We start from the raw sequence: 13,304 nt of genomic DNA on the forward strand, positions 1-13,304 counted from the left end.
GGAGACTTGCAAATGCTTTTGAAAGCCTCCTCCCACATTCCCTTTAAGTCCCCCAGTCTATTACTTTAAGATCAGACCTCTTATCCTTATCTTAGCCGCTTCAGTTACAGATAGGTAGCCGTGTTGGTCTGCCATAGTCAAAACAAAAAAATTCCTTCCAGTAGCACCTTAAAGACCAACTAAGTTAGTTCTTGGTATGAGCTTTCGTGTGCATGCACACTTCTTCAGATACGAGCCGCTTCAAACAGCCGCTACGAGCCGCTTCAAACAGCGCTTTTGAGAAGTGCTTAAAGGCAGCTCAATGATCCCATTCCAGCTGAACCAGGACATCAGGGGCTGCCTTAAATCCCTTCTCAGAAGCATTTTTTAAAAAACTGTTGCAGTGCAAAAGAATGAAATGTCATTGACTTCCCCCTCCCTTCCCTTTCAATTTTTGTGGCTCAAATATTACCTATAACAGTATTGTCTCGCTCTGAATATGAGTGGTTTTTCTGAATGATTCTGTTGCGTGAAATCAGAGACTCTGTGTATTTTATTTTTACCAGCGACCAAGATGATGATGATGATGTTTAAAGCATATTTTGAGGCATCTTCCTCCCTCCTTTTTTTAAGTGGGGTGAATGCTTCAAACATCACTTTTGAAAAGGGGTTTAAGGCAGCACCCCCGTCCACACCCGTGGTCCCATTTTAGCCAATATAGGACCAGCGACTGTCTTAAAGTGTTTTTCAAAGGTTCTGCTTCTCCAGCAAGCTGCTGGGTGCCTTGACTGTCTGCTTGTCAGTTGATAAGCGGAGATTAAATCCTGCTGCCCAGGCTGCCTGACCCTGTTCCCTGCTGGGAGCAGGGTACGTAGCTAATGCAGGATTAAACCCCGTCCTCCTGCCCATCGGCTGGCATCACCAGGGACATCAGCTGATGAAAAGGGTTTGCATGGGTTTTTTGAGAAGGGGGTGAAATATACTCGGGGTCGAGAGTGGATTTCATGCTCTTATTTCAGCTCATAGTGGTGAGGAGGAATGGAAGTTCCCCCAGAATGTCTGCTTTATATACATTATTTACACAATGGGCCCCATGTGATTGGCTAATTCCGGGATTCTCCTGTAGGCCAGTCAGGTTGCGGATTCACTTCCACCTGGAGCTGGATTGGGTGGCTCCTGTGGACCAATCAGACTGCTGCATTCTGGGTCCTATTGTTCTAGGACCAATCAGACTGCTGCATTCTGAATCCCATTGTTCTAGGACCAATCAGATTGCTGCATTCTGAATCCTATTCTTCTAGGACCAATCAGACTGCTGCATTTTGGATCCTATTCAACTCAGTACATAACGGGGGGAATGGCTTTGTGGTACGAATGGGACCCCCTGGTGGGCCAAGAATGAATTGGTTGTGCTTTTGAAAGCGTGAGGTTTCTGATTTTGATATACAGTGGTACCTTGGTTCTCAAACGCCTTGGTCTTCAAACAACTTGGAACCCAAACACTGCAAATATCCCGGTTTGCGAACTTTCTTCGGAATCTGAACGTGCTCCATTTTGAGTGTTACGCCTCCGATTTGAGTGCCACACTTCCGTTTTGTGTGTTACGCTGAGGTCTGTCTGGTTTTGCTATTTATTTTGCGTTTCTGTTTTTGCGGCTCTTTTTGTTTTCTTGTTGTGGCTGTGTGGAACCCAGTTCAGCTACTGAGTGATTGATTGTGTGGCTGCAGTACCTTGTTTATTGCTTTCATTTTATGAATCAATGGTCTCGTTAGATAGTAAAATCCATGTTAAATTGCTGTTTTAGGGGTTGTTTTTAAAAGTCTGGAACGGATTGCAGTTGTACCTCTGGTTACGGATTTAATTCATTTCGGGGTGCCATGCGCACCCCTAAAAATCCATAACTATAGGCGCTGCTTCTATGCACACATGCAAAGCGATTGAGCACTTCTGCGCATGCACACGGTGCGCAGAGCGCTTCTGCGCATGCGTGAGTGAGTGGTGAAACCCGGAAGTATGCACTTCCAGGTTTGTCGTGGCCATAATCCGAAGATTCCATAACCTGGAGGTTACACAACACTAGGTACCCCTGTAATTCGTTTTGCATTGCTTTCTGTGGGAAAGCGCACCTTGATTTTAGAAGGCTTTGGTATTGGAACGGACTTCTGGAACGGATTATGTCTGAGAACCAAGGTACCACTGTATATAGCTTTTGATTTTACATTGGTAATTGACTTTGACCTCCTCCAGAGTCAGAATTTGCTCACTTAGATACAGTGGTACGCAAATAGGATCCATTCCGGAGCCCCATTCGCAACATGAGCAGAACACAACCCGTGTCTGCGCATGCGCGGGTCGCGATTAGCCGCTTCTGCACATGCGCGTTATGTCATTTTGAGCGTCTGCTCATGCGTGAGCGGCAAAAGTAACCCTTTCCGGTACTTCTGGGCTGCTGCGGGACGCAACCTGAAAAGATTTAACCTGAAGCAAACTTAACAAGATCCTGATCTGTTGGTCTGCTAAGGCGATGGCTAGAATATTGGCTTCGTATGCAGTAGATCCCAGGTTAAATCTCTGCTCACATCTCCAGGTAGAGAGGGGATTGTACCTCAATACTGAGGTACACCCAAGGGCCTGGCTCAATATAAAACAGTTTCTTAAAACCAGAGTCCTTTTTGCTGGGGATAATTCAGACTGAAATTCCCAGGTGTCAAAAAAGGTTATTTATGTATGCCACTACTGCGGCCCATGTTTTGTTAGCCCCAAAATGGAAAACGAGCGAGGTCCCAACCAAAGAAAAAGGGCAACTTAAGTTGACAAAATATGCGTAGCTGGCAGACTTAACATATAGAATAAGAGAACGAGAAGAACATATATTCAGAGAAGACTGGAAAATGTTTACTGAATATATGGGTGAAAATTGTGTTCCACTTAAAAACTCTGGTAGCATTAAGATAAATTCAACAGTGTAAATAAGTTTCGATGGATGTAACAATGGATTACTGAATGGCTTAGTTCATGTAAATTATGCAGGGTTGTGTGGTATGCAAAGAGGGACGCGGGTGGCGCTGTGGGTTAAACCACAGAGCCTAGGACTTGCCGATCAGAAGGTCGGCGGTTTGAATCACCGCGACGGGGTGAGCTCCCGTTGCTCGGTCCCTGCTCCTGCCCACCTAGCATTTCGAAAGCACGTCAAAGTGCAAGTAGATAAATCGGTACCGCTCCGGCGGGAAGGTAAACGGCATTTCCGTGCGCTGCTCTGGTTCGCCAGAAGCGGCTTAGTCATGCTGGCCACATGACCCGGAAGCTGTACGCCGGCTCCCTCGGCCAGTAAAATGAGATGAGCACCACAACCCCAGAGTCAGCCACAACTGGACCTAATGGTCAGGGGTCTCTTTACTTTTTTTAATGGTATGCAAAATGAACCACGGAAAGAGAAGAAGGGAAGTCATTGATTTAAGGTTGTCTAAATGCATGTTTTGAAATGTAAATTAGAGAAAATTAATAAAAAGTGTGTGTATATGTGTATGTGTATGTATATGTATATAATGTGTGTGTGTGTGTGTGTGTGAATTAAACCCCTTGTTTGTTTGTTTGTGCTTTAAGAGCAGCTACTCTGGGGCAGAGGATTTCTGTATTTTCCTTCCTTGTCCTAGCAGGTTTCAGAGGGAACATAGTGGTGTGCAAGGAGGTTGTTGTATTATTTAAAGGCTGAGTTTGCGGCTCTCCTTTCAATAGGGACAGTATCTGTTTGCAATGCCTGAACATCTGAAGCCGGTGTTGCCCTGAGACAGGAGAACAGTAATTCCCAAGCTGCGAGCCGTGATGAGAGATGTACCATGGTACTGTTAGAAATAAACTTTCTTGTGAGCCCAAAGGATCCACACGTAGGGGAGGCTGCCAGTTGCGTCTCTGTTCGATTGACTGATCTACCTGTGCCTCCTTCCAGTCAGTTTTCTCTGGGGCAGCCATGTCTCTGCATCATCCAATCGCTCCTGATAACAGAAAGGCAAAACTTCCAAGCCTCACAGGAGTCTAACCTTCACACAAAATATGCTACTTCTGCAACCTTTGACATTCCACCCATCTCAATTTCAGTTTCAGTTTCAGTTTCTCATTTCCCCTCTCTTAAGTTGCATTCTCCACATTTCCACTAATACAGTGGTACCTCAGGTTAAGAACTTAATTCGTTCTGGAGGTCCGTTCTTAACCTGAAACTGTTCTTAACCTGAAGCACCACTTTAGCTAATGGGGCCTCCTGCTGCCGCTGCACTATTTCTGCTCTCATCCTGAAGCAAAGTTGTAAACCCAAGGTACTATTTCTGGGTTAGCGGAGTCTGTAACCTGAAGCGTCTGTAACCCGAGCTACCACTGTATATAAATTGAATGAAGAAGAAGAAGAAGAAGAAGAAGAAGAAGAAGAAGAAGAAGAAGAAGAAGAAGAAGGGAACATATATGTGTGTGCATATATAGCTCAGTTGGTTAGAGCATGGTGTTGAGAACACTAAAGTCGCAGGTTCAATCCCCATATAGGACAGCTGCAAACACCTGGACTAGATGATCGTCAGGTTCCCTTCCAACTCTACAATTCTATGATTCTCTGGGTGTGTTTATGTGTCTGTCTGCACACTGTCTCACTAGAGTGGAACATGCCCTGGTTGTCTCCCACTTGGACTACTGCAATGCACTCTACGTGGGGCTACCTTTGAAGGGGGCTCAGAAACCACAACTAATCCAAAATACGGCAGCTAGACTGGTAACTAGGAGCAGCCGCCGGGACCATATAACACCAGTCCTAAAGGATCTTCACTGGCTCTGATTACATTTCCAAGCACAATTCAAAGTGTTGGTGCTGACCTTGAAAGCCCTAAACAGCCTCGGCCCAGTAGACCTGAAGGAGCGTCTCCACCCCCATCATTCAGCTCCGAGGGTCCAGCGCTGAGGGTCTTCTGGTGTTTCCCTCACTACGATAAGCCAAGTTACAGGGAACCAGGCAGAGGGCCATCATCATCGTCGTCATCATCATCCTCATCATCATCATACAGTGGTACCTTGGCTCTCAAATGCCTTGGTATTCAAATGTCTTGGTTCTCAAATGCCGAAAACCTGGAAGTAAGTGTTCCCATTTTCAAACCATTTTTGGAAGCCGAATGTCTAATGCAGCTGTCAGCTATTGTTTCTGGGGCACCTGCACCAATCAGAAGCTGTGCCTTGGTTTTCGAACATTACGGAAGTCAAATGGACTTCCAGAACAGATTAAGTTTTGAGCTTTCGTTTTTGCTATTTATTTTGCGTTTTTGTTTTTGAGGCTTTTTTGGTTCATTTCTTTTTGTGACTGTGTGGAACCCAGTTCAGCTACTGATTGATTAATTGTGTGACTGCAGAAATAGATAAAAGCCCTCCATCCAAACAATGACTATCATCAGTGCAGGTAAGGGGAAAAAATAATATTATTATTTATCATCTTCAATACTGTCTTATTTATTTTATAGTACAGTACAGTGGATCCTCGGGTTACATTACCTTTGCATAACATAATTTTTGGGTTGCAAACGCGGCAAACCCAGAAGTGGGTTTGCCACTCTCGCGCTTCGCGCATGCGCAGAGGCACTCTGTGGCACTGTGTGCCTGCACAGAAGCGGTCCTTCAGTTACAAAATTTTCAGGATACGGCCAGGCCTCCAGAACGGATCCCGTTCGTAACTGGAGGTACCACTGTACATTGATCATTGCTTTCATTTTATGGATCAATGGTCTCATTAGATAGTAAAATTCATGTTAAATTGCTGTTTTAGGGGTTGTTTTTAAAAGTCTGGAACGGATTAATCTGTTTTGCTTTACTTTTGATGGGGAAGCGTGCCTTGGTTTTGGAACGCTTGGGTTTTGGAACGGACTTCCGGAACAGATTAAATTTGAGAACCAAGGTACCACTGTAATAATAATAATAATAATAATAATAATAATAATAATAATAATATATGATACACTTTCTAGCCAGGCAGCAACACTTGAGCTCTAAAGCAGGGTCATTGAGGAGTGTTGCTAGAGGGGAGATGGCGTAGCCAGAGAAGAGTTCAAAGGGCCGCATAGAGAAGCTTGGAGGGCCACATTGGCTTTTTAGGGCCTCATTTTCCCCTACACCTGTTATACACGCTTATCTGGGAGCAGATACCTCTGGGACTTACTTCTGAGTAAGCACGCAAAATATTGCTCTGCCAATCAACAGGCATTTTCTGAAGTCACCATAACGTGTCGTTTCCCTCCATGGGTCTATCCTGCAACTCCATCCACTTAGTAGGTATTAACTGTTCAGGATGCCTCACGCTCAATTATTTAAAATTCCGTTGCTATGGTTCCGCAGCCCGGCGACGGGGTTTAAGGCGTCCGCAGATGGCCTTTGGTTTTGAGTTCCCATTTGCGCTTTGGTTAACTTGGCGCTCGGAGGTATTAGGTTAATTAAAAGCCATGTGTTACACAGGGGAACTGACTTACATTTGTGGATTAATAAGTACCCGAGAGAGCTGTTGAAAGGCACAAAGCTTCGTGGAACCTCTTCTTGGAATAAGGGGAGCTGGGAGCTTCGGAAGAGAAGAGCCCCCCCTTTTTTTACACCCACCTCCCTCAGATATGAATTTCTAGCCTCTTCCAGAGCTGGAGCCTGGATCCTGTGTGGATTTCCCTCAGAGGCAGTGCTGAAACAGCAGTGGACTTGGGAAAATGCCATTTAAACAACAAAGAATGTGCGCAGGATCTCATCTGTCCCAGCAAGGAGGCAGCTTGTGACTGAGAAGAGTAAGCCAGAACCTCACAGACAGGGAGAAAAATAGGAGTTGCCGTCTCAGAGAACTATGTTGCTGCTTCTCCAGATAAAGGAATTCGTCTAAGGCTCAAAGAAAGGAAAGAGAGAGAAACAGAGAGAGTTGAGAGCAAACTCCATGGAATGCCAGCAAGGCTGAATCCACCATGTTCCCAGCCTACGGCAATCCAGCTGTCCACGAGAGGGACCAGAAAAAATGGGCCCTCATCCGCAATGTCAACCAAGTTCTGAAAGCCACTACGCTCCTATCGGTAAGAGACATGCACACCAGCTCTTGGGTCTGCGTTGCAGACTGCAATCTTGCTTATTTATTTCATAAAACTTATACACCGCTCGGCTGTCAAAAGACCTCGGAAGCGGTTCACAAAGCGATGAAATTATCGCGAACCATAGTTTAAGACTTAAGAAAAGCTGAAGTCACAATGGGCTGAAATTAAAACTCACACCAGCTTTCTAAGCACCTGGCTTCCCCGAGCAAAAATGATTTTAGCAGGCATTGAAAAGCGTACATTTATGGCGCCTATCAATAGGCAGGGAGTTCCAAGGGTGTGCTGCCCGCACTAAAAGATCGATTGCTTATAAATGCGGAATGGGTGTTATGTGGCACATGTAATAGTGCCAGCTCTGCCGATCAGAGCTACTCAGTGGGCGCATATAGGCGAAAGGTGATCTCATAGGCAAACGGGTCCCAGGTTGTTAAATACTAATAGCAACGCCTTGGACTTTGTTGTTGTTGTTGTTTAGTCATTTAGTCGTGTCCGACTCTTTGTGACCCCCTGGACCAGAGCACGCCAGGCACTCCTGTCTTCCACTGCCTCCCGCAGTTTGGTCAAACTCATGCTGGTAGCTTCGAGAACACTATCCAATCATCTCATCCTCTGTCGTCCCCTTCTCTTTGTGCCCTCCATCTTTCCCAACATCAGGGTCTTTTCCAGGGAGTCTTCTCTTCTCATGAGGTGGCCAAAGTATTGGAGCCTCAGCTTCAGGATCTGTCCTTCCAGTGAGCACTCAGGGCTGATTTCCTTCAGAATGGATCGGTTTGATCTTCTTGCAGTCCCTGGGACTCTCAAGAGTCTCCTCCAGTACCATAATTCAAAAGCATCCATTCTTCGGCGATCAGCCTTCTTGATGGTCCAGCTCTCACTTCCATACATCACTACTGGGAAAACCAGAGCTTTTACTATACGGACCTTTGTTGGCAAGGTGACGTCTCTACTTTTTAAGATGCTGTCTAGGGGCTCATCTTCCAGCGTCATAACTTTTCGGCTGTGGCACCTAGTTCTGAAACACCTTCCATTTTCTTTTTTCCCCAAAAATTTTGTTGGTTTTCCACATTTATAGACAAACAAACAAGCAAGCAAACAAGCAAACAAACAAGCAAGCAAACAAACAAACAAACAAACAAACAAACAAACAAACAAACACAAATCATAACTGAACTTGATCCAATATTAATATTTTTTTTATTGTATTTTTGGTTTTTATGGAAGCCGCCCAGAGTGGCTGGGGAGGCCCAGCCAGATGGGCGGGGTATAAATAATAAATTATTATTATTATAAATTATTATTATATGCCTGTTGTCTTTGTCCATGGAGTTTTCTTGGCAGGGATATGGAGTGTCTTGCTGGTTCCTCCTCCAGGTGGATCACATTTGGTCAAAACTCTCCACTATGACCTGTCCATCTTGGGTGGCCCTGCTTGGCATAGCTTCTCTGAGTTATTCAAGCCCCTTCGCCACGGCAAGGCAGTGATCCATGAAGGGGGCCTTGGACTTTACCTGGTAGCAAATCGAAAACCCTCACCAGTGTCAGCAATCGTGCTGCAGCATTCTGCACTAACTGCAGCTTCCGGTTCTCCATAGAAGGCTCCCCATAGTGGACCTTTGTTGTGTCCTGATTTTCTGACCACCTTGGAAAGATGAGCCTGGCAGATTTTAGAGTCCAAAGATTTTAGAGTTGTTTGGGGAGGAAGGAGCACAGCGGTTTGGGGCAGGGCTGGCAAAACTTCTTCCTGTTGTGGGGGACTTTGGGGGTGGGCAGCCACAGGCCAGTGGCTGGGGGGGCAGAGCAGGGGGTGGCGTCGTATGCTTCATTCATTCTTCGGCTGTGGCACCTAGTTCTGAAACACCTTCCATTTTCTTTTTTCCCCAAAAATTTTGTTGGTTTTCCACATTTATAGACAAACAAACAAACAAACAAACAAGCAAACAAGCAAACAAACAAACAAGCAAACAAACAAACAAACAAACAAACAAACACAAATCATAACTGAACTTGATCCAATATTAATATTGGAGATAAACCTCCCTAATGTCTTCTAAACATCAGATAGTTGTTTATTTCCTTGACATCTGATGGGAGGGCAGTTCCACAGGGCGGGCACCACCACCAAGAAGGCCCTCTTCCTGGTTCTCTGTAACCTCACTTCTCGCAGGGAGAGAACCAACAAAAGGCCCTCGGAGCTAGACCTCAGTGTCCGGGCTGGATGATGGGGGTAGAGATGCTCCTTCAGGTATACTGGACCGAGGCCATTTAGGGCTTTCATGGTCAGCGCCAACACTTTGAATTGTGCTTGGAAACCAACTGGGATTATATCAATGCATGCTTGTATGTTTGGCAGGCAAGGTTGCTTGTGGATGCATTTTAGATCTCTTATGCCCTGCCCCGTGTCAGTTCTTCCGGTTTATGCTAATTTTCAAGAGGATATATTCAGTGGCGTAGCGTGGGGGGTGCAGGGGGAGCCGGCCGCACCGGGCGCAACATCTGGGGTTAGGGCAAATCCACAGGTTAGGGGGCGCAAATCCATGGGTTAGGGGGCGCAAATCCACGGGTTAGGGGGCGCAAATTATTTGCCTTGCCCCGGGTGCTGACAACCCACGCTACGCCACTGGATATATTCTCTCATCGATAACACACCCCTTTACCCTGGCTTTTGGCACTTGAGACGTTCCTTTTCACCTTATTTCTGCAATTTTAAGCACTGCTTTTAATATTGTGTTTTAACTGGGACCTTGGAGGTGGAGGTGGAGTGATAAATTCTAATAATAGAAATAGGAACGACAATAATTGTTGCCAGTACTGCCCTAAAATATGATGTATGGTTTTTTTTTTAAAAAAAAGAAGCCATTTTTTTTTGCGTTTGCCGTCATTTTAAAGGGATGATGTAAACCTTTTAGAGATTTTCTTTGGGGAGCAGTGTCTAAACCACCTAAAGCAGGGGTCAGCAAACTTTTACAGCAGGGGGCCGGTCCACTGTCCCTCAGAACTTGTGGGGGGCCGGACTATATTTTGAAGGGGGGGAAATGAACGCATTCCTATGCCCCACAAGTAACCCAGAGATGCATTTTAAATAAAAGGACACATTCTGCTCATGTCAAAACACACTGATTCCCAGACCATCCGCGGGCCAGATTTAGAAGGCGATGGGGCCGGATCTGGCCCCCGGGCCTTAGTTTGCCTACCCATGACCTAACAAAATAAACAATCTGGGTGGGGTCTGGGAGGCGGAGCTCTTGGCACTGGAGGGCGGAGCCTAGAGCGGACCTGGGAGGTGGGGTGGGGCTTAGACCTCCCTTCATTCCCCTCCATCATTTTTTACTGTGTCCTTCCCTTTTCCGAGATCAGCTTCACTCTCTCTGCCCATCCAGCCGGCTCTCCTTTTCAAATCCTCTCCAGAGAGGACGTGAGGACATGGTCTCTCCCTGTGGTCCCGCACGCTCCTTGCTGAGTAGAGAGTCATGGGACAAGGACAAGACTGGGTTGCTCTTTTGACCTCTGGTGACAGAGAAGACTGCAGATAACGGGGAAGAAAGCAATTCGGAACTGATGAAAGTTTTAGATTTGAGGGAAGACCTTTGACATGGCAGCAACAGAAGATCCCAACTGAGTGACAGGAGCACCCTATGACGGCAATTAATTTTTGCAGGAAAATCTATATCTATATATTATCAATGTATTTAATTCCCTATACGGGTCACTGCCTAGAAAACATCTTAAGGTGATTTGACGGTAAATAACGTAGCATTAAAAACAAGTAAAACACACATTTCATGTCAAAATTGTTTTAAAAAATTATCCAGTAGCATCTTAGAGCAGTGTTTTTCAACCTTTTTTGGGCAAAGGCACACTTGTTTCATGGAAAAAAATCACGAGGCACACCACCATTAGAAAATGTTAAAAAATTTAACTCTGTGCCTATATTGACTATATATAAAGTAATTCTCTTGAATAGGAATCAAATAAACACAAATAAAGTATTTTATAATTACTTTATTATGAAATAGTAAGTAAACAGAAATGTGAAAAATTATAAAATACTTTATTTTTAAATCTTTCGAATTTTTCAATTTTTCCCACGGCACACCAGGCAACATCTCGCGGCACACTAGTGTGCCGCGGAACAGTGGTTGAAAAACACTGTCTTAGAGACTAACTAAATTTGTTCTGGGTATAAGCTTTCGTGTGCATGCACACTTCTTCAGATACACTGAAAGAGAAGTCACCAGACCCTTATATATAGTAGGAGGGTAGGGTGGGGATTTTCTTAGGAGGGTAGTAGGAGATGGGTGATTGACTCAATGGGTATGGTAAACCTGTTGATGACTGTTAACGACTGCAATTAGTCCTACCGGAAAAAGCAAGGGATAGTATGCAGATGGCCAAAAAATAGCTTTAGCATGTGTAATGAGACAAGAATCCAATATCTCTATTCAGACCATAGTTTACAGTTTAGTAATAAGTTGTAATTCAGCAACTTTTCTTTCAAATCTATTCCTGAAATTCTTTTGTAATAAGACAGCTGCTTTGAGATCTTGTATTGAATGTCCTGGGAGATTGAAGTGTCCTCCAACTGGTTTCTCTGTCTTGTGATTTATGTCCATTTATCCTTTGGCGTAAATGGGATGCGGGTGGCACTGTGGTCTAAACCACAGAGCCTAGGACTTGCAGATCAGAAGGTCGGTGGTTCGAATCCCCGCGACGGGGTGAGCTCCCGTTGCTCGGTCCCTGCTCCTGCCAACCTAGCAGTTCGAAAGCACGTCAAAGTGCAAGTAGATAAATAGGTACTGCTCTGGCGGGAAGGTAAACGGCGTTTCCGTGCGCTGCTCTGGTTTGCCAGAAGCGGCTTAGTCATGCTGGCCACATGACCCGGAAGCTGTACGCCGGCTCCCTCGGCCAGTAAAGCGAGATGAGCGCGCAACCCCAGAGTTGTCTGCGATTGGACCTTACGGTCAGGGGTACCTTTACCTTTATCCTTTGGCAAAGGGTTTGGCCTGTTTGTCCAATATAGAGAGCTGAAGGGCACTGCTGGCATTTGATGGCACATTTCATGTGTGATCTTTTCAGTCTGCATCTGTATTGAAATTGTTTTTTTAGATGTTCTAATTGTTTTATAGGGACGTGGGTGGTGCTGTGGGTAAAAGCCTCAGCGCCTAGGGCTTGCTGATCGAAAGGTTGGCGGTTCGAATCCCCGTGGCGGGGTGCGCTCCCATTGCTTGGTCCCAGCACCTGCCAACCTAGCAGTTCGAAAGCACTCCCGGGTGCAAGTAGATAAATAGGGACCGCTTACTGGCGGGAAGGTAAACGGCGTTTCCGTGTGCTGCACTGGCTCGCCAGATGCAGCTTGTCACGCTGGCCACGTGACCCGGAAGTGTCTCCGGACAGCGCTGGCCCCCGGCCTCTTGAGTGAGATGGGCACACAACCCTAAAGTCTGTCAAGACTGGCCTGTACGGGCAGGGGTACCTTTACCTTTACCTTTAATTGTTTTATATTTTGCGTGTATTGCCACCCTGGGCCCCTTCCGGAGGATGAACAGGATATAAATTGAATAAGAAATTGGATTTCTTTCCTTCATTAGATTCCTAACCCCCCTTTCTTCCAAGGAGTTCAAGGAAGCGTCATGCCTGGTTTTCTCCATTCCTCACAACAGTCCTGTGAGGTAGGCTAGGCTGAGAGACAGTGACTGGCCCTAAATCCCTCAGCTTCATGACTGAGTGGGGATTTGAACCCTGCTCCTCCAAGTCTTAGTCCAGCACTACGTCACTATTTCACATCCACTGCAGATACAGATTCAGATTTTTAAAAGCAGGCTTCTACTTCTCAGCTCGTTGCTGAAAAGACAATAGAGATGTAACGTGAAATATACCTGCATGTTTAGTGTGTTCATTTAGAATCTAGTGCCGTTGTTGTTGCTGCCGTTGTTGTTACGGAGTCATATAAAGTAATCTCACAAACTGAAGCCATAGAACAAATGTATTTCATTTTTAAAAAATCATTTTTATTAACTTTCCAATAAAAAGCATTTAATTAATATATCCAGTCATAATAATCCAATTAAAATAATAAAATAACCAAATTATAATCCAAATTATAATTATTGATTTTTCAGAGTTCCCCACAGTCTGGACCTCTGAAGCATATCTCCACATCTCAGTCCTGTCTCTCCTCATCGTTTCCATTTTTTAAGAACAAATGTATTTCAAAACTGTAAATTAATTTTAATTCATCTTTAACCC

At 45.1% G+C, this 13,304-nt stretch overlaps 1 protein-coding gene across 5 annotated transcripts in view; it reads left to right on the forward strand.

Moving 5' to 3' along the window:
• MYO7A (myosin VIIA) overlaps positions 1-13,304 on the forward strand; it is a 171,620-nt gene that overhangs the window by 42,758 nt on the left and 115,558 nt on the right. For 3 of the 5 annotated variants that reach the window (XM_077926920.1, XM_077926922.1, XM_028725900.2), the window contains exon 1: positions 6,501-7,043. The exons of 1 other annotated variant lie outside the window; for it this stretch is intronic. In XM_077926920.1, the coding sequence (XP_077783046.1) occupies positions 6,939-7,043 (105 nt within the window). In that variant the 5' untranslated portion in view covers positions 6,501-6,938. Of the gene's footprint in view, positions 1-6,499; positions 7,044-13,304 lie in introns of those variants that run through there. One more of the 5 variants, XM_077926923.1, reaches the window with a different exon arrangement.

The sequence above is a fragment of the Podarcis muralis genome, chromosome 4 (genome assembly GCF_964188315.1).
Source record: "Podarcis muralis chromosome 4, rPodMur119.hap1.1, whole genome shotgun sequence".
In the NCBI taxonomy this organism is placed as follows: domain Eukaryota; kingdom Metazoa; phylum Chordata; class Lepidosauria; order Squamata; family Lacertidae; genus Podarcis; species Podarcis muralis.